Source organism: Ranitomeya imitator, chromosome 1 (genome assembly GCF_032444005.1).
Source record: "Ranitomeya imitator isolate aRanImi1 chromosome 1, aRanImi1.pri, whole genome shotgun sequence".
NCBI classification, from domain to species: Eukaryota; Metazoa; Chordata; class Amphibia; order Anura; family Dendrobatidae; genus Ranitomeya; species Ranitomeya imitator.
This window is the reverse complement of record NC_091282.1, coordinates 661,415,368-661,436,446: the sequence shown is the minus strand read 5'-3', so window position 1 is coordinate 661,436,446 and position 21,079 is coordinate 661,415,368. Positions and strand designations below refer to the sequence as shown.

General features: G+C 43.8%; 1 protein-coding gene across 2 annotated transcripts in view; it reads right to left on the bottom strand.

Annotated features, from left to right (window-relative positions):
* Positions 1 to 21,079, bottom strand: part of KCNN3 (potassium calcium-activated channel subfamily N member 3) — a 156,532-nt gene that overhangs the window by 31,057 nt on the left and 104,396 nt on the right. For both annotated transcript variants that reach the window (XM_069728888.1, XM_069728889.1), the window contains one exon: positions 241 to 659. In XM_069728888.1, the coding sequence (XP_069584989.1) occupies positions 241 to 659 (419 nt within the window). The remainder of the gene's footprint in view (positions 1 to 240; positions 660 to 21,079) is intronic.

The following is a 21,079-nucleotide window of genomic DNA, read 5'->3' as shown; positions in this document are numbered from 1 at the left end:
AGCTCCGAATGGGACTAGAGGCTAAGAAAATGTAGCAATAGACTGTAGAATCTCTGTATGTGTCAAAATAGCAGAATTATGATTGCAGCTCTGGATATGACTTGAGTAGAGAATGTGAAATAACAACAGTTTTGAGAACTCAGCTCAGGATGTAACGAGAGCATTCTCCAATATGTAAATTGAGAAAAGTGCAAAGAAAACAAAGCTACCCATATCATGTATTATCCCAACTGGCCTCACCTTTCACAGACCCGCACGGTCCACGCGGCGATGATCCACAAAGAGATGCTGAAGACCAGTAACACCGTGCCCGGGCAGATGGTCATCAAAGTCTTCATGACGAAACGTGTGTTAAAGTTAATCTTGTTGAGCGCCCCAATACTACGGGATGAAGCGTCCGTGAACAGTTTACTGTGCAAGAGCATGACTCGGGCGATCAAGTAAAGCCGCAGAAACATGGGGATGGAGAGAATAATGTCCACATCGGCCTCAGCCTGGGATGGTGTGTAAGAGAAAGCCAGGCGGGCATTCCAGAAGAATTTGTACTCGCCAGGGATGGGATGAATGGCACAGATGAGCAGCTCCAGGCTGATGTAGAAAATCCGCTCATAGGTCATGGCGATCCTCCAGTCATCGGCACCATTGTCAATGACGAATAGCTAGAGTAAAATCAGAAAGAAAAAGTACCATTAAACATATAATACACAAAGGAAAACTATCACCATCCTCTACCCCGCATCACTAAACTACCTAAATAGTATAGTAGTAGTATTGGGTAGTATTGTAGTACTTATATTTTTATACATAGAGGGCAGTATAATAATACTTATATTCTTGTATATAGGTGGCAGTAATAATAGTTATATTTTGGGGCAGTATTATAGTAATTATATTCTTGTATATACGAGAAAGTATTATAGTAGTTATATTCTTGTCCAAAGGGGGCAGTATTATAGTAGTTATATTCTTCTATATAGGGACAGCATTATAGTAGTTATATTCTTGTACATTGGGTTAGTATTACATTCGTTGTAAATAGCAGCACTATTATAGTAGCTATATTCTTGTACATTGGGGCAGTATTATAGTAGTTATATTCTTGTACATAGGGAGCAGTATTATAGTAGTTATATTTTTGTACATAGAAGCAGTATTATAGTAGTTATATTCTTGTCCATAGGGGACAGTATCATAGTAGTTACAGTCATGGCCAAAAGTATTGACACCCATGCAATTCTGTCAGATAATACTCAGTTTCTTCCTGAAAATGATTGCAAACACAAATTATTTGGTATTATCTTCATTTAATTTGTCTTAAATGAAAAAAACACAAAAAGAATTGTCCTAAAGCCAAATTGGATATAATTCCACACCAAACATAAAAAAGGGGGTGGACAAAATTATTGGCACTGTTCGAAAAATCATGTGATGCTTCTCTAATTTGTGTTATTAACAGCACCTGTAACTTACCTGTGGCACCTAACAGGTGTTGGCAATAACTAAATCACACTTGCAGCCAGTTTACATGGATTAAAGTTGACTCAACCTCTGTCCTGTGTCCTTGTGTGTACCACATTGAGCATGGAGAAAAGAAAGAAGACCAAAGAACTGTCTGAGGACTTGAGAAACCAAATTGTGAGGAAGCATGAGCAATCTCAAGGCTACAAGTCCATCTCCAAAGACCTGAATGTTCCTGTGTCTACCGTGCGCAGTGTCATCAAGAAGTTTAAAGCCCATGGCACTGTGGCTAACCTCCCTAGATGTGGACGGAAAAGAAAAATTGACAAGAGATTTTAACGCAAGTTTGTGCTGATGTTGGATAAAGAACCTCGACTAACATCCAAACAAGTTCAAGCTGCCCTGCAGTCCGAGGCTACAATAGTGTCAACCCGTACTATCCATCGGCGTCTGAATGAAAAGGGACTGTATGGTAGGAGACCCAGGAAGACCTCACTTCTTACCCCGAGACATAAAAAAGCCAGGCTGGAGTTTGCCAAAACTTACCTAAAAAAGCCTAAAACGTTTTGAAAGAATGTTCTCTGGTCAGATGAGACAAAAGTAGAGCTTTTTGGGCAAAGGCATCAACATAGAGTTTACAGGAGAAAAAAAGAGGTATTCAAAGAAAAGAACACGGTCCCTACAGTCAAACATGGCGGAGGTTCCCTGATGTTTTGGGGTTGCTTTGCTGCCTCTGGCACTGGACTGCTTGACCGTGTGCATGGCATTATGAAGTCTGAAGACTACCAACAAATTTTGCAGCATCAAAGAAAAAAAATGGAGTTCCATACAAAAGTAATAGATATAAATATATTATTTTATTAAAGTTACATAGAAAAAATGTATAAACAGGATAACAAAAGGAAGCAAGGAGACCCTAGTAAAAAGACATCCTGATCCCAGGCACAGACATATGTATAATCACCATGGTATTAGTAGCAAGAGCACCTATATTAATATGTAAAATGAGATATGGGGTATTTCTATATATATCTCTGGCTAGCAATAGCATATAGTGTAGAACACCCTATCACAATAAGCAGCAATTGTTTCCATGTGGACAAGTGTCACCACAAACAAAAGGAACAAAAACCATTTAAGATACATATAGGAAGCACACTGTCTTACCCATGGTATAAGTGATCAGCTCCTGGGACCCTGGAACGACCCCCCTAATGCGCGTTTCGCGTAGCTTTCTCCCTCTTTGAGAAAGCTACGCGAAACGCGCGTTAGGGGGGTCGTTCCAGGGTCCCAGGCGCTGATCACTTATACCATGGGTAAGACAGTGATACATATATAGAAATACCCCATATCTCATTTTACATATTAATATAGGTGCTCTTGCTACGAATACCATGGTGATTATACCTATGTCTGTGCCTGGGATCAGGATGTCTTTTTACTAGGGTCTCCTTGCTTCCTTTTGTTATCCTGTTTATACATTTTTTCTATGTAACTTTAATAAAATAATATATTTATATCTATTACTTTTGTATGGAACTCCATTTTTTTCTTTGTTGCTTTAAGTATTGGGAGTACACGTTATTGTCCCCAAGTATTTACATGGATAAATTTTTGGATGTTTTATGTGGGATCCGTGTTATTTCTGTGAGTGTGTTCACAAATTTTGCAGCATAATGTAGGGCCCAGTGTGAGAAAACTGGGTCTCCCTCAAAGGTCATGGGTCTTCCAGCAGGACAATGACCCAAAACACACTTCAAAAAGCACTAGAAAATGGTTTGAGAGAAAGCACTGGAGACTTCTAAGGTGGCCAGCAATGAGTCCAGACCTGAATCCCATAGAACACCTGTGGAGAGATCTAAAAATGGCAGTTTGGAGAAGGCACCCTTCAAATATCAGGGACCTGGAGCAGTTTGCCAAAGAAGAATGGTCTAGAATTCCAGCAGAACTGTGTAAGAAACTCATTGATGGTTACCGGACGCGGGTGGTCGTAGTTATTTTGGCTAAAGGTTGTGCAACCAAGTATTAGGCTGAGGGTGCCAATACTTCTGTCCGGCCCATTTTTCGAGTTTTGTGTGAAATGATCAATGTTTTGCTTTTTGCTTCATTCTCTTTGGTGTTTTTTTCATTTCAGACAAATTAAATGAAGATAATAATACCAAATAATTTGTGTTTGCAATCATTTTCAGGAAGAAACTGAGTATTATCTGACAGAATTGCAGGGGTGTCAATACTTTTGACCATGACTGTATGTTCTTGTACATAGGAGCAGTATTATACTAGTTATATTCTATTACATAGGAGCAGTATTATAGTAGTTATATTCTTGTACATAGGGGCAGTATTATAGTAGTTATATTCTTGTACATAGGAGCAGTATTATACTAGTTATATTCTATTACATAGGAGCAGTATTATAGTAGTTATATTCTTGTACATAGGGGCAGTATTATAGTAGTTATATTCTTGTACATAGGAGCAGTATTATACTAGTTATATTCTATTACATAGGAGCAGTATTATAGTAGTTATATTCTTGTATATAGGAGCAGTATTATACTAGCTATATTCTTCTACATAGGAGCAGTATTATAGTAGTTATATTCTTGTACATAGGGTCAGTATTATAGTAGTTATATTTGTGTACATAGGGGCAGTATTATAGTAGTTATATTCTTGTACATAGGGGCAGTATTATAGTGGTTATATTCTTGTACATAGGGACAGTATTATAGTAGTTATATTCTTCTACATAGGAGCAGTATTATAGTAGTTATATTTGTGTACATGGGGGTAGTGGTAGTGCTGCACTGACATAAGCCCCTTAGACCATGCTCTGCACTTAGTCTAAGGAGCTTTCCATAACGTTGTGGCTCGGATGTCGTCATGACGAATTCGGGTCAACATAGCAACAATCAGGCCCTCGCGATGACATCGCGGGGGTACCGATCTGAGGGGAAAGGGGGCCCCCTGCCTTCTAAATGCTGTGATTGATATCAATCACAACATTTAGGGGGGTTAAACTTACGGAAGCAGTGCAGGTACCCTGTAAATCCAAGATCCGGAAGTTATTCCCTTCCATGACATACGTGGTATGTCCAAGTTCAGGAAGCAGTTAATTCCTGTGAAGCCCCTGAAGGGTTAATAAACTTATTGAATGTAGTTTTGAGCCTATTAAGGGATGCCGTTTTTTTTAAATGTCACTTTCTGTTAGATAGGCCTCTCAAGTCACTTCACATGTGATGTGGTCCCTATAAAAATTGGTCTTGTTGGGAAATTAAGAAATTGATGATCAACTTTTAACTCTTCCAACTTCCTAACAATAAAAAATTATGTTTCAAATATGATGCTGATGTAAAGTAGACATGTGGTAAATGTTAGTTATATCACACAAAATAGCATATAAATATCTGGTTAAAGGGCATAAAAATTAAAAGTTTGAAAATTGAGAAATGTAATTTTTTTTTGCCAGAATTCTGATATTTGCACAAAAAAACGCAAAGAATATTGGTCTAAATTTACTACTAACATGAAGTATAATATGTTACGAAAAAACTATCTAAGAATCACGGGGATCCATTTAAGCATTCCAGAGTCATCACTTAAAGTGACACTAGTCAAAATTGTCAAATTTGGCGTCCTCAGGAAGGTGAAAACAAGCTGGATTGTAAAAGGGGTTAAGGTCACTAGGTTGAACTCAATAAATTATGCCCTGCACTTTCCCAGGCTCCATTTTAATCCCTTGAGCCAATACGATAAACCCCAAGAACGATATTTCTTAAACAGAAAAGGTACATTTCTCCAGTTTGCCAAAGAATCTTCCCTAAACTTTTGTAAAACAAAACGGACTTGTGCACGTTTAGATCAGGGGAAAACAGAATGTCATCAAGGTACACCACAATAAGCCTTACAATACAATTGGAAAAGGTATCAGCCATAAAGTTTTGAAAAGCTGCTGGCGCATTGGTTAACCCAAAGGACATAACAAGATTTTCAAGTAGACCCTCATACATTAAAAACATTTTTTTTCAGTTAGCCCCAGTAAGCTGATTATATAGGTCGGGGGTAAGAGGAGGTGAGTACCGTAAGTATTTTTAACCCGTAATTTTGCTTAACTTTTGAAAATCTAGGCAAAGATGGAGGCCCTCATCTTTCTTTTTAACAAAGAAAAATCCTGTAGTTAAAGGCGAGGAGCAAGGACAGATATGACCCTTCTGTAAACTTTCGCTTACATAATCTTTCATGGCGGTATTAGAGCGCCCCCAGACACAGGGCCACAAGTCACTCGGTACCGGTCCCTTCTCTTTCGGTTCTGCGGTTGTCACGGTGGCTGGACCCGGTCGTGACCCTGCTAAGGGGCGTCAAATGAAGGTAGTGGTACAGTCTGTCAGGGATTCGTGACGCCACCTGTGGTGTTCGGTCAGGGTGACCGACGCTGCTGTGGGGTCCGCTGGGGTGATGGAATGGCAGCTGGATGGTATACCTTCCCACAGGTGAAGTATGTCCCCAGGGCTTCCCAGTAAGGTGGATGGTGATGGTGTGAGGTGCAGGCAATAACGAGGACACAAGGTTGCAGTCTCTTTACCTTTTTACTGAAGGCTTCAATATACTCAGTCCAGAGCACGTTCAACCGGGCTATCAGAGACAGGCCGGTCCGATGGGCACATCCAGAGTTTCCCTCGCAGATGGAAATCATTGCCTACCAATAGCGCCTGTGTGTTGTAGTCCTACCCTGCTGAGCATTCGGAATAGTCCTCACAACTGCTGCTCTCGTTTGTTCGTTCTCTACAGCTTTCTCTCTCTCTCTCTCTCGTTTTTTGGTTCCAGATGTTGCTAGTTTCTAACGTCCCCCAGGTATATTTTGGCTAGGACGCCACTAGTTTGACGGGAAGGCTTGGAGGTCTTCCGGGACCCTAGAGACGCCCCTCTCCCAATGTTGCCCCCTATGTCTTCGTAGGTGTAGAAGGTAGACAGCCAACCTATAATCAAATGTCCAGCGGAATTTGAAGTAAGGCCTGAAGTCAGTTACTCCTACGGTGATCCGGCCACCAACTACGCGCCTCAGTAAGATGTTGCCTTTCTCTCTCGGCACGACTCTTACTGGCTCTCCTTTGTGCTGATCTCGTTTACACTGTTCCACAATATTCTTCCCTTCTTGTCTCTTTCTTAGGATACCGCCGCAAGGTGTGCAGGCGCGGTTCCGTTACGTTCTGTTCTGTTCGCTAGGCACCTGCCAGGTTCCCACGCCTGACAGGGACCCCCTGTGCCTTCTCCCTGCAACACCCCCTGCCACGGGATGTTGCCTGGTTCCAACCCAGTCAGCTTCTGACTAACTTCCTCCCCAGCCCCTAGTTTTACCAGTGTGAGGAGTGGCCCAATAAATAAAGCCTTTTTCTCCCCCTAGTGGTCGGAGTGTGAAGTGTAGTGTGTTCTAGTGATACCTGGTCAGGAGAACTCCTTAGTGCCATCAGACGTACCGCTGCTCTCCTTAGTGGCAGAGCGCTATACTGCAACGACCAGGTCTCTGGGGCGCTGCAGTATGTTCAGGTCCCAGCAAATTATACAGGCGAGCTTTAGGTAATTTGGCATTAGGGATAAGATTAATAGCGCAGATATAATAAGGACGATGGGGAGGTAACATCTCTGCCTCTTTTTCCAGGAACACATCTTTAAAGTCTTTCAAGTACTCTGGTAGATCCTCCAGACTTGTGGAGCAAATTTGTACATAACTAAGACATTTCTTATGACAGTTGGAGCTCCTCTTATCTATATCCTTCTAACACCAATCAATAACAGGGTTGTGATACGCAGCCATGGAAACCCCAATACCAACCCCGCAGGCAAATTATCCAAAACATAGCAGGAGATGGATTCACAGTAAAGTGTTCCCACATTAAGTATGAATTCCACGATTACCAGGTGGACAAGGTTCTGAAGTAATGGTGTCCTGTCAATGGCAACAATTTAAAAGGGTTTTTCAAACCTAACTGTCCCTAACCCAAATCTCAAGACCACTCCTGAATCGATAAAATTGGACCCACAATCAATGAAAACTACCACTGATAATGACTGGTTTTGCAAAAGTAGTTCTATGTTCAACAGTACTTTATCTGAGGAGTAAAAAGGTACCTGGAAGTCTGCGTGACTTCCTCGAAAATAACTCAGACTTAAGCGGCTTGCTTGCTTGCTTGAGGGCTATAGAGCAATGCTTGAGAGAATGCCTAGCGCAAGCACAGTAGAGGCAGAGTCCACGATCGTGCTTACGTCTCTGCTCAATGGTTTCAGAGCTTGCAATTCCAACTAAGGTAGGTGGACAGATTCAAGGAAATGATTAAAACCTCCTGTCGCTCATCACACCTCTCCCGAATCCTGTGACCCAACTGAATGGCCTGTGTCATGGCCTTCCCCAAGGAACAGGGTGGAGTATGCAGTGCCAGAGCGTCCTTAAGTGTATCTAAAGGCCTCTGCAACACTGAAGCCTGAGAGCTGCGTCAATCCACAGAATTTCAGTGGACCATTGCAGGAACTCTGTAGTATAGTCCTCAGCAGTGCTTCCCCTGTGTCAGGTTCATGATCTTTACCTCCGCGACCTGGATTCTGTCAGGATCGTTGTAGATTAACTGTAAGGCGTCAAAAAAAAGCGTCAACTGTTCTTGGGCTTGGGGTGAAAAAGAAAATGCCCAAGTCTGAGGAACCCCTCGCAGTAAAGATATGACTATTTCCACCTGCTGGGATTCAATTCCTGATGAGGTCACAGGGTAAAAAATAGCCTATCGCTCTCCCTGAATACCCTAAACAGGTCTTTCTCTCCTGAAAATTTGTCAGGAAGGGCCAATACTGGTTCAGGAGAAAACAACTGCACATCACAAGATTCTGACGTCACAGCCATTGCCAGCAGTGGAGAGTGACAGAAAGTTTTTATCAAACTAATCATTTGACCCAGCAACAGAAATTGCAACGATTCACATCTCTGGTATTCCTTGGCCAAATCCTGAATCATCTGCGTCAGATATGCCACCTGGTCACAGTGCGTGTGAACACAGTCCATACTGGCAAAAAAGACAAATGTATGGGTCAATTGTAAGGTGATGCTAGTCACTACCCACAGACAAGCTGCGAGGTTGGGTAGCCAAGAGGTCTGAGGTCAAAAGCCAGGAGGGTACGTCATTGATACAGGGATGAGACAAAGGCATAGTCAGGTCAAAGTCCTGGGTCAGAATATACAAGACTAAGCACAGAGCACACACACCTCTTGTGCAAAGCTACAGTTGACAGAAATCTAAAGGCAGAGAGTCAGGTAATTACTCCTAACAGGAGACACGTGGATGCAGTCCTGGCCCTGATTGGATGGCTAAACTGTCACTCAAGACACTGACCGCTCAGTATGCCCCAGCATCCAATTCATGGCTGAGCTGTCCATCACCATACTGACACCTCAGCATGCCCCTGTCCTAGATTGGAGAACATATGAAGGCTAGCACTCAACTGAAGTTGGTTGGATGGTGCTAGAGAAAAGGAGCCGATGGTCCCAATTAACAGTCCTGTCGCTTCACCACTTATTTACTAACTAGATGGTGGCCCGATTCTAACGCATCAGGTATTCTAGAATATGCATGTCCACGTAGTATATTGCCCAGCGACGTAGTATATTGCCCAGCCACGTAGTATATTGCCCAGCGACATAGTATATTGCCCAGCGACGTAGTATATTGCCCAGTCACGTAGTATATTGCCCAGTCACGTAGTATATTGCCCAGTGATGTAGTATATTGCCCAGCCACATAGTATATAGCAGAGCCACGTAGTACGGTATATTGCCCAGTCACGTAGTATATTGGCCAGCCACGTAGTATATTGCCCAGCGACGTAGTATATTGCCCAGTCACGTAGTATATTGCCCAGCCACGTAGTATATTGCCCAGCGGCGTAGTATATTGCCCAGTCACGTAGTATATTGCCCAGCCACGTAGTATATTGCCCAGCGACGTAGTATATTGCCCAGCGACGTAGTATATTGCCCAGTTACATTGTATATTGCCCAGTGACATAGTATACAGCAGAGCCACATAGTATATTGCCCAGTTACGTAGTATATTGCCCAGTGACGTAGTATATTGCCCAGTGACGTAGTATACAGCACAGAGCCACATAGTATATTGGCCAGTGACGTAGTATATTGCCCAGTGATGTAGTATACAGCACAGAGCCACGTAGTATATTGCACAGCCCATGTAGTATATTGCCCAGCCACGTATGACACAGGTTAAAAAAATAAAAAAATCAACATATACTCACCTTCCCCATGCGCGTGGTAGCACTGTCGCCTGTGTGGGGTGCAGGCGGCATCTTCCGGTCCCAGGGTGTGCTGACATGACCTTGACGTCACGGCAGGTCCTTGTCATGCAGGACCTGTCATGACGTCGCGGTCACATGACCATATAGCGGTCACATGAACGTGACGTCACGACAGGTCCTTTCCGCGCAGGCCTTGTGATGACGTCGCGGTCACATGACCGTGACGTAATGGCAGGTCCTTCTGCCAGACCATCCGTGCGACCGGAACGTGCCGGTTGCATTGCGAGGAGCGGGAAAGGCGGCGTAGGTGAGTATATAATCATTTTTTTTTATTATTATTTTTAACATTCGATGTTTTTACTATTGGCTGCATAGGCTGCGTCAATAGTAAAAAACTTGGTCACACAGGGTTAATAGCAGCGGTAACGGACTGCATTACACACCGGCATAACGCGGTCCGTTACCGCTGCCATTAACCCTGTGTGAGGGCAGACTGGAGGGGTGTATGCGGGCGCTGGGCAGTGAGTGCGTCGCTGATTGGTCACGGCAGCCATGACAGGCAGCTGCCGAGACCAATCAGCGAACGAATAACCATTACAGACAGACAGAAGGACAGACGGAAGTACCCCTTAGACAATTATATAGTAAATAAGTATTACAGTAGTTATATTATTGTACATAGGGGCAGTATTATAGTAGTTATATTCTTGTACATAGGGGGCAGTATTATAGTAGTTATAGTCTTGTACGTATCATCAGTATTATAGTAGTTATATTCTTGTACACAGGAGCAGTATTATAGTAATTATATTCTTGTACATAGTAGTATATAGCACAGCCAACGAAGTATATAACACAGACCATGTAGTATATTACACAGTCCATGTAGTATATAACACAGCCTGTTATGAAAGGCAATTCAGTACTACAATGGACATAGCGGTCAGAGCACATACAGTGATCTGACAATAACCCAAAATCATAGAACGAGCTCTGAGACGTGGGAACTCTGCAGACCGCAATCCCTAATCCTCTCCAAACAACACTAGAGGCAGCCGTGGATAGCGCCTAACTCTGCCTATGCAACTCGGCACAGCCTGAGAAACTAACTAGCCTGAAGACAGAAAATAAGCCTACCTTGCCTCAGAGAAATACCCCAAAGGAAAAGGCAGCCCCCCACATATAATGACTGTGAGTTAAGATGAAAAGACAAACGTAGAGATGGAATAGATTCAGCAAAGTGAGGCCCGACTTTCTTAACAGATCGAGGATAGAAAAGGTAACTTTGCGGTCTACACAAAACCCTAAAGAAAACCACGCAAAGGGGGCAAAAAGACCCTCCGTACCGAACTAACGGCACGGAGGTACACCCTTTGCGTCCCAGAGCTTCCAGCAACAAATTAGACAAGCTGGACAGAAAAAATAGCAAACAAATAGCAAAGAAGAACTTAGCTATGCAGAGCAGCAGGCCACAGGAATGATCCAGGGAAAAGCAAGTCCAACACTGGAACATGACAGGAAGCCAGGATCAAAGCATTAGGTGGAGTTAAGTAGAGAAGCACCTAACGACCTCACCAGATCACCTGAGGGAGGAAACTCAGAAGCCGCAGTACCACTTCCCTCCACCAACAGAAGCTCACAGAGAGAATCAGCCGAAGTACCACTTGTGACCACAGGAGGGAGCTCTGCCACAGAATTCACAACAGTACCCCCCCTTGAGGAGGGGTCACCGAACCCTCACCAGAGCCCCCAGGCCGACCAGGATGAGCCACATGAAAGGCACGAACAAGATCGGGAGCATGGACATCAGAGGCAAAAACCCAGGAATTATCTTCCTGAGCATAACCCTTCCATTTAACCAGATACTGGAGTTTCCGTCTAGAAACACGAGAATCCAAAATCTTCTCCACAATATACTCCAATTCCCCCTCCACCAAAACCGGGGCAGGAGGATCAACAGATGGAACCATAGGTGCCACGTATCTCCGCAACAATGACCTATGGAATACGTTATGTATGGAAAAAGAATCTGGAAGGGTCAGACGAAAAGACACAGGATTAAGAACCTCAGAAATCCTATACGGACCAATGAAACAAGGTTTAAACTTAGGAGAGGAAACCTTCATAGGAATATGACGAGAAGATAACCAAACCAGATCCCCAACACGAAGTCGGGGACCCACACGGCGTCTGCGATTAGCGAAACGTTGAGCCTTCTCCTGGGACAAGGTCAAATTGTCCACTACATGAGTCCAAATCTGCTGCAACCTGTCCACCACAGCATCCACACCAGGACAGTCCGAAGACTCAACCTGTCCTGAAGAGAAACGAGGATGGAACCCAGAATTGCAGAAAAATGGCGAAACCAAGGTAGCCGAGCTGGCCCGATTATTAAGGGCGAACTCAGCCAAAGGCAAAAAGGACACCCAGTCATCCTGATCGGCAGAAACAAAGCATCTCAGATATGTTTCCAAGGTCTGATTGGTTCGTTCGGTCTGGCCATTAGTCTGAGGATGGAAAGCCGAGGAAAAAGACAAGTCAATGCCCATCCTACCACAAAAGGCTCGCCAAAACCTTGAAACAAACTGGGAACCTCTGTCAGAAACGATATTCTCTGGAATGCCATGTAAACGAACCACATGCTGGAAGAACAATGGCACCAAATCAGAGGAGGAAGGCAATTTAGACAAGGGTACCAGATGGACCATCTTAGAAAAGCGATCACAGACCACCCAAATGACTGACATCTTTTGAGAAACGGGAAGATCAGAAATAAAATCCATAGAGATATGTGTCCAAGGCCTCTTCGGGACCGGCAAGGGCAAAAGCAACCCACTGGCACGAGAACAGCAGGGCTTAGCCCGAGCACAAATCCCACAGGACTGCACAAAAACACGCACATCCCGCGACAGAGACGGCCACCAAAAGGATCTAGCCACCAACTCTCTGGTACCAAAGATTCCAGGATGACCAGCCAACACCGAACAATGAACCTCAGAGATAACTTTATTGGTCCACCTATCAGGGACAAACAGTCTCTCCGCTGGACAACGATCAGGTTTATTAGCCTGAAATTTTTGCAGCACCCGCCGCAAATCAGGGGAGATGGCAGACACAATTACTCCTTCCTTGAGGATACCCGCCGGCTCAGACAAACCCGGAGAGTCGGGCACAAAACTCCTAGACAGAGCATCCGCCTTCACATTTTTAGAGCCCGGAAGGTACGAAATCACAAAGTCAAAACGGGCAAAAAACAGCGACCAACAAGCCTCTCTAGGATTCAACCGCTTAGCAGACTCAAGATAAGTCAAGTTCTTATGATCAGTCAATACCACCACGCGATGCTTAGCTCCTTCAAGCCAATGACGCCACTCCTCGAATGCCCACTTCAAGGCCAGCAACTCTCGGTTGCCCACATCATAATTTCGCTCAGCAGGCGAAAACTTCCTGGAAAAAAAAACGCATGGTTTCATCACTGAGCAATCAGAACCTCTCTGCGACAAAACAGCCCCTGCTCCAATCTCAGAAGCATCAACCTCGAACTGGAACGGAAGAGAAACATCTGGTTGACACAACACAGGGGCAAAAGAAAAACGACGCTTCAAGTCTTGAAAAGCTTCCACAGCAGCAGAAGACCAATTGACCAAATCAGCACCCTTCTTGGTCAAATCGGTCAATGGTTTGGCAATACTAGAAAAATTGCAGATGAAGCGACGATAAAAATTAGCAAAGCCCAGGAACTTTTGCAGACTTTTCAGAGATGTAGGCTGAGTCCAATCATGGATGGCTTGGACCTTAACAGGATCCATCTCGATAGTAGAAGGGGAAAAGATGAACCCCAAAAATGAAACCTTCTGCACACCAAAGAGACACTTTGATCCCTTCACAAACAAAGAATTAGCACGCAGGACCTGAAAAACTGTTCTGACCTGCTTCACATGAGACTCCCAATCATCCGAGAAGATCAAAATGTCATCCAAGTACACAATCAGGAATTTATCCAGGTACTCTCGGAAGATGTCATGCATAAAGGACTGAAACACTGATGGAGCATTGGCAAGTCCGAATGGCATCACTAGATACTCAAAATGACTCTCAGGCGTATTAAATGCAGTTTTCCATTCATCTCCTCGCCTGATTCGCACCAGATTATACGCACCACGAAGATCTATCTTGGTGAACCAACTAGCCCCCTTAATCCGAGCAAACAAATCAGATAACAATGGCAAGGGGTACTGAAATTTAACCGTGATCTTATTTAGAAGGCGATAATCTATACAAGGTCTCAGCGAACCATCCTTCTTGGCTACAAAAAAGAACCCTGCTCCTAATGGTGACGATGACGGGCAAATATGCCCCTTCTCCAGGGATTCCTTCACATAACTGCGCATAGCGGCGTGCTCAGGCACGGATAAATTAAACAGTCGACCTTTTGGGAATTTACTACCAGGAATCAAATTGATAGCACAATCACAATCCCTATGCCGAGGTAGGGCATTGGACTTGGGCTCATCAAATACATCCCGGTAATCAGACAAGAACTCTGGAACCTCAGAAGGGGTGGATGATGAAATTGACAGAAATGGAACATCACCATGTACCCCCTGACAACCCCAGCTGGACACCGACATGGATTTCCAATCTAATACTGGATTATGGGCTTGTAGCCATGGCAACCCCAACACGACCACATCATGCAGATTATGCAACACCAGAAAGCGAATAACCTCCTGATGTGCAGGAGCCATGCACATGGTCAGCTGGGTCCAGTATTGAGGCTTATTCTTGGCCAAAGGCGTGGCATCAATTCCTCTCAATGGAATAGGACACTGCAAGGGCTCTAAGAGAAACCCACAACGCTTAGCATACTCCAAGTCCATCAAATTCAGGGCAGCGCCTGAATCCACAAATGCCATGACAGAATACGATGACAAAGAGCAGATCAAGGTAACGGACAGAAGAAATTTTGACTGTACCGTACCAATGGTGGCAGACCTAGCGAACCGCTTAGTGCGCTTAGGACAATCAGAGATAGCATGAGTGGAATCACCACAGTAGAAACACAGCCCATTCAGACGTCTGTGTTCTTGCCGTTTAACTCTGGTCAAAGTCCTATCGCACTGCATAGGCTCAGGTTTAAGCTCAGGTAATACCGCCAAATGGTGCACAGATTTACGCTCACGCAAGCGTCGACCGATCTGAATGGCCAAAGACATAGACTCATTCAAACCAGCAGGCATAGGAAATCCCACCATGACATCCTTAAGGACTTCAGAGAGACCCTTTCTGAACATAGCTGCCAGCGCAGATTCATTCCATTGAGTGAGCACGGACCACTTTCTAAATTTCTGACAATATACCTCTATCTCATCCTGACCCTGACAAAGAGCCAGCAAATTTTTCTCTGCCTGATCCACTGAATTAGGTTCATCGTACAGCAATCCGAGCGCCAGGAAAAACGCATCGATATTACTCAATGCAGGATCTCCTGGCGCAAGAGAAAATGCCCAGTCCTGAGGGTCGCCGCGCAAAAAAGAAATAACAATCAAAGCCTGTTGAACTGGATCACCAGAGGAGCGAGGTTTCAAGGCCAGAAATAATTTACAATTATTTTTGAAACTCAGAAACTTAGTTCTATCTCCAAAAAACAAATCAGGAATAGGAATTCTTGGTTCCAACATAGCTTTCTGATCAATAGTGTCTTGAATCTTTTGTACTCTTGCCGAGAGCTGATCCACAAATGAAGACAGACTTCTAATGTCCATCGCTACACCTGTGCTGAACCACCCAAATGTCTAGGGGAAAAAAAAGGCAAAACACAGTGCAAAGAAAAAAAAATGGTCTCAGAACTTCTTTTTTCCCTCTATTGAGAATCATTAGTACTGTGGGCTTCCTGTACTGTTATGAAAGGCAATTCAGTACTACAATAGACATAGCGGTCAGAGCACATACAGTGATCTGACAATAACCCAAAATCATAGAACGAGCTCTGAGACGTGGGAACTCTGCAGACCGCAATCCCTAATCCTCTCCAAACAACACTAGAGGCAGCCGTGGATAGCGCCTAACTCTGCCTATGCAACTCGGCACAGCCTGAGAAACTAACTAGCCTGAAGACAGAAAATAAGCCTACCTTGCCTCAGAGAAATACCCCAAAGGAAAAGGCAGCCCCCCACATATAATGACTGTGAGTTAAGATGAAAAGACAAACGTAGAGATGGAATAGATTCAGCAAAGTGAGGCCCGACTTTCTTAACAGATCGAGGATAGAAAAGGTAACTTTGCGGTCTACACAAAACCCTAAAGAAAACCACGCAAAGGGGGCAAAAAGACCCTCCGTACCGAACTAACGGCACGGAGGTACACCCTTTGCGTCCCAGAGCTTCCAGCAACAAATTAGACAAGCTGGACAGAAAAAAATAGCAAACAAATAGCAAAGAAGAACTTAGCTATGCAGAGCAGCAGGCCACAGGAATGATCCAGGGAAAAGCAAGTCCAACACTGGAACATTGACAGGAAGCCAGGATCAAAGCATTAGGTGGAGTTAAGTAGAGAAGCACCTAACGACCTCACCAGATCACCTGAGGGAGGAAACTCAGAAGCCGCAGTACCACTTCCCTCCACCAACAGAAGCTCACAGAGAGAATCAGCCGAAGTACCACTTGTGACCACAGGAGGGAGCTCTGCCACAGAATTCACAACAACAGCCCACGTAGTATATAACATAGCCCACGTAGTATATAACAATGTGGGCACCATATCCCTGTGAAAAAAATATTAAAATAAAAATTAGTTATAGACTCACCATCTGGCGGCCCCCGGATCCAGCCCAGGCCTTTAGCGATGCTCCTAGCAATGCTCCGTTCCCAGTAATGCCTTGCGGCAATAACCCGTGATGATGTAGCGGTCTCGCGACAGGCGCAGTCTGGCCACAATTTGGCACGGGATTTGAACCACGCTTCACTGATTGGTCGCGCACTGTGTTTAAATCCCTCACCAAGTCACTGATTGGTCGCGGCCGGCCAGGCGTGACCAATCAGCGAAGCATGGTTCAAATCGCTGATTGGTCGCGTCCAGCCGGCTGCGACCAATCAGCGACGCGGGAGACGCTCCGTTCCCAGTAATGCCTTGCGGCAATAACCTGTGATGATGTAGCGGTCTCACGAGACCGCTACGTGATCTGGGGTCATTGCCACAATGCATTCTTGGGACCGGAGCGTCGCGAGGAACGGGAAAGGCTGGCGCGAATGCCAAAAGGTGAGAATATAATTTTTTGTTTTATTATTTTTAACATTATATCTTTTTACTATTGATGCATAGGCAGCATCAATAGTAAAAAGTGAAGCAGTGTTTAAATCCTGCCCCTATATCGCTGATCGGTCGTTCCGGACGGCCGCGACCAATTAGAGACGCGGGATTTCCGTTGCAGACAGAAGTTACAGACAAACAGATGAAAGTGGACCTTAGGCAATTATATATATAGATTTATTCATGTACATAGGGTGCAGTATTACAGTAGTTATATTCTTGTACATAGGGGCAGCATTATAGTAGCTATATTCTTGTACATAGGGGGCAGTATTATAGTAGTTATATTCTTGTACATAGGAGCAGTATTATAGTAGTTATATTCTTGTACATTATAGTATTATAGTAGTTATATAGTATTATAGTAGTTATATTCTTGTACATAGGGGCAGTATTATAGTAGTTATATTCTTGTACATAGGAGCAGTATTATAGTAGTTATATTCTTGTACATAGGGGCAGTATTATCCCCTTTACCCCCAAGGGTGGTTTGCACGTTAATGACCAGGCCAATTTTTACAATTCTGACCACTGTCCCTTTATGAGGTTATAACTCCGAAACGCTTCAACGGATCCTGGTGATTCTGACATTGTTTTCTCGTGACATATTGTACTTCATGATAGTGGTAAAATTTCTTTGATAGTACCTGCGTTTATTTGTGAAAAAAAATGGAAATTTGGCGAAAATTTTGAAAATTTCGCAATTTTCAAACTTTGAATTTTTATGCAATTAAATCACAGAGATATGTCACACAAAATACTTAATAAGTAACATTTCCCACATGTCTCCTTTACATCAGCATAATTTTGGAACCAATTTTTTTTTTGTTAGGGAGTTATAAGGGTTAAAAGTTGTCCAGCAATTTCTCATTTTTACAACACCATTTTTTTTTAGGGACCACGTCTCATTTGAAGTCATTTTGAGGGGTCTATATGATAGAAAATGCCCAAGTGTGACACCATTCTAAAAACTGCACCCCTCAAGGTGCTCAAAACCACATTCAAGAAGTTTATTAACCCTTCAGGTGTTTAATAGGAATTTTTGGAATGTTTAAATAAAAATGAACATTTAACTTTTTTACACAAAAAATTTACTTCAGCTCCAATTTGTTTTATTTTACCAAGGGTAACAGGAGAAATTGGACCCAAAAAGTTGTTGTCCAATTTGTCCTGAGTACGCTGATACCCCATATGTGGCAGTAAACCACTGTTTGGGCGCATGGGAGAGCTCGGAAGGGAAGGAGCGCTATTTGACTTTTCAATGCAAAATTGACAGGAATTGAGATGGGACGCCATGTTGCGTTTGGAGAGCCACTGATGTGCCTAAACATTGAAACCCCCCACAAGTGACACCATTTTGGAAAGTAGACCCCCTAAGGAACTTATCTGGATGTGTGGTGAGCACTTTGACCCACCAAGTGCTTCACAGAAGTTTATAATGCAGAACCGTAAAAATAAAAAATCATATTTTTTCACAAAAATTATATTTTTGCCCCCAATTTTTTATTTTTCCAAGGGTAAGAGAAGAAATTGGACCTCAAAAGTTGTTGTCCAATTTGTCCTGAGTACGCTGATACCCCATATGTGGCAGTAAACCACTGTTTGGGCGCATGGGAGAGCTCGGAAGGGAAGGAGCGCAGTTTGACTTTTCAATGCAAAATTGACAGAAATTGAGATGGGACGCCATGTTGCGTTTGGAGAGCCACTGATGTGCCTAAACATTGAAACCCCCCACAAGTGACACCATTTTGGAAAGTAGACCCCCTAAGGAACTTATCTAGAGGTGTGGTGAGCACTTTGACCCACCAAGTGCTTCACAGAAGTTTATAATGCAGAACCGTAAAAATAAAAAATCATATTTTTTCACAAAAATTATATTTTTGCCCCTAATTTTTTATTTTTCCAAGGGTAAGAGAAGAAATTGGACCTCAAAAGTTGTTGTCCAATTTGTCCCGAGTACGCTGATACCCCATATGTGGCAGTAAACCACTGTTTGGGCGCATGGGAGAGCTCGGAAGGGAAGGAGCGCCGTTTGACTTTTCAATGCAAAATTGACAGGAATTGAGATGGAACGCCATGTTGCGTTTGGAAAGCCACTGATGTGCCTAAACATTGAAACCCCCCACAAGTGACACCATTTTGGAAAGTAGACCCCCTAAGGAACTTATCTGGATGTGTGGTGAGCACTTTGACCCACCAAGGGCTTCACAGAAGTTTATAATGCAGAGCCATAAAACTAAAACAAAATTTTTTCCCCACAAAAATTATTTTTTAGCCCCCAGTTTTGTATTTTCCCTAGGGTAACAGGAGAAATTGGACCCCAAAAGTTGTTGTCCAATTTGTCCTGAGTACGCTGATACCCCATATGTGGGGGGGAACCACCGTTTGGGCGCATGGGAGGGTTCGGAAGGGAAGGAGCGCCATTTGGAATGCAGACTTAGATGGAATGGTCTGCAGGCGTCACATTGCGTTTGCAGAGCCCCTAATGTACCTAAACAGTAGAAACCCCCCACAAGTGACACCATTTTGGAAAGTAGACCCCCTAAGGAACTCATCTTGATGTGTTGTGAGAGCTTTGAACCCCCAAGTATTTCACTACAGTTTATAACGCAGAGCCATGCAAATGAAAAATATTTTTTTTTCCACAAAAATTATATTTTAGCCCCCAGTTTTGTATTTTTCCAAGGTTAGCAGGAGAAATTGGACCCTAAATGTTGTTGTCCAATTTGTCCTGAGTACGCTGATACCCGATATGTGGGGGGGAACCACCGTTTGGGCGCATGGGAGGGCTCGGAAGGGAAGGAGCATCATTTGGAATGCAGACTTAGATGGATTGGTCTGCAGGCGTCACATTGCGTTTGCAGAGCCCCTAATGTACCTAAACAGTAGAAACCCCCCACAAGTGACCCCATATTGGAAACTAGACCCCTCAATGAACTTATCTAGATGTGTTGTGAGAGCTTTGAACCCCCAAGTGTTTCACTACAGTTTATAACGCAGAGCCGTGAAAATAAAAAATCTTTTTGTTTTCCCACAAAAATTATTTTTTAGCCCCCAGTTTTGTATTTTCCCAAGGGTAACAGGAGAAATTGGTCCACAAAAGTTGTTGTCCAATTTGTCCTGAGTACGCTGATACCCCATATGTTGGGGTAAACCCCTGTTTGGGCACACAGGAGAGCTCGGAAGGGAAGGAGCACTGTTTTACTTTTTCAACGCAGAATTGGCTGGAATTGAGATCGGACGCCATGTCGTGTTTGGAGAGGCCCTGATGTGCCGAAACAGTGGAAACCCCCCAATTATAACTGAAACCCTAATCTAAACACACCCCTAACCCTAATTCCAACGGTAACCCTAACCACACCTCTAACCCTGACACACCCCTAACCCTAATCCCAACCCTATTCCCAACTGTAAATGTAATCTAAACCCTAACCCTAACTTTAGCCCCAACCCTAACTGTAGCCCCAACCCTAACCCTAACCCTAGCCCTAACCCTAGCCCTAGCCCTAACCCTAGCCCTAACCCTAGCCCTAACCCTAGCCCTAACCCTAGCCCTAACCCTAGCCCTAACCCTAGCCCTAACCCTAGCCCTAACCCTAGCCCTAGCCCTAACCCTAGCCCTAACCCTAGCCCTAGCCCTAACCCTAGCCCTAACCCTAGCCCTAGCCCTAACCCTAGCCCTAACGGGAAAATGGAAATAAATACATTTTTTTTTATTTTTCCCTAACTAAGGGGGTGATGAAGGGGGGTTTGATTTACTTTTATAGCGAGTTTTTTAGCGGATTTTTATGATTGGCAGCCGTCACACACTGAAAGACCCTTTTTATTGCAAAAAATATTTTTTGCAATACCACATTTTGAGAGCTATAATTTTTCCATATTTTGGTCCACAGAGTCATGTGAGGTCTTGTTTTTTGCGGGACGAGTTGACGTTTTTATTGAAAACATTTTTGGGCACGTGACATTTTTTTATCGCTTTTTATTCCGATTTTTGTGAGGAAGAATGACCAAAAGCCAG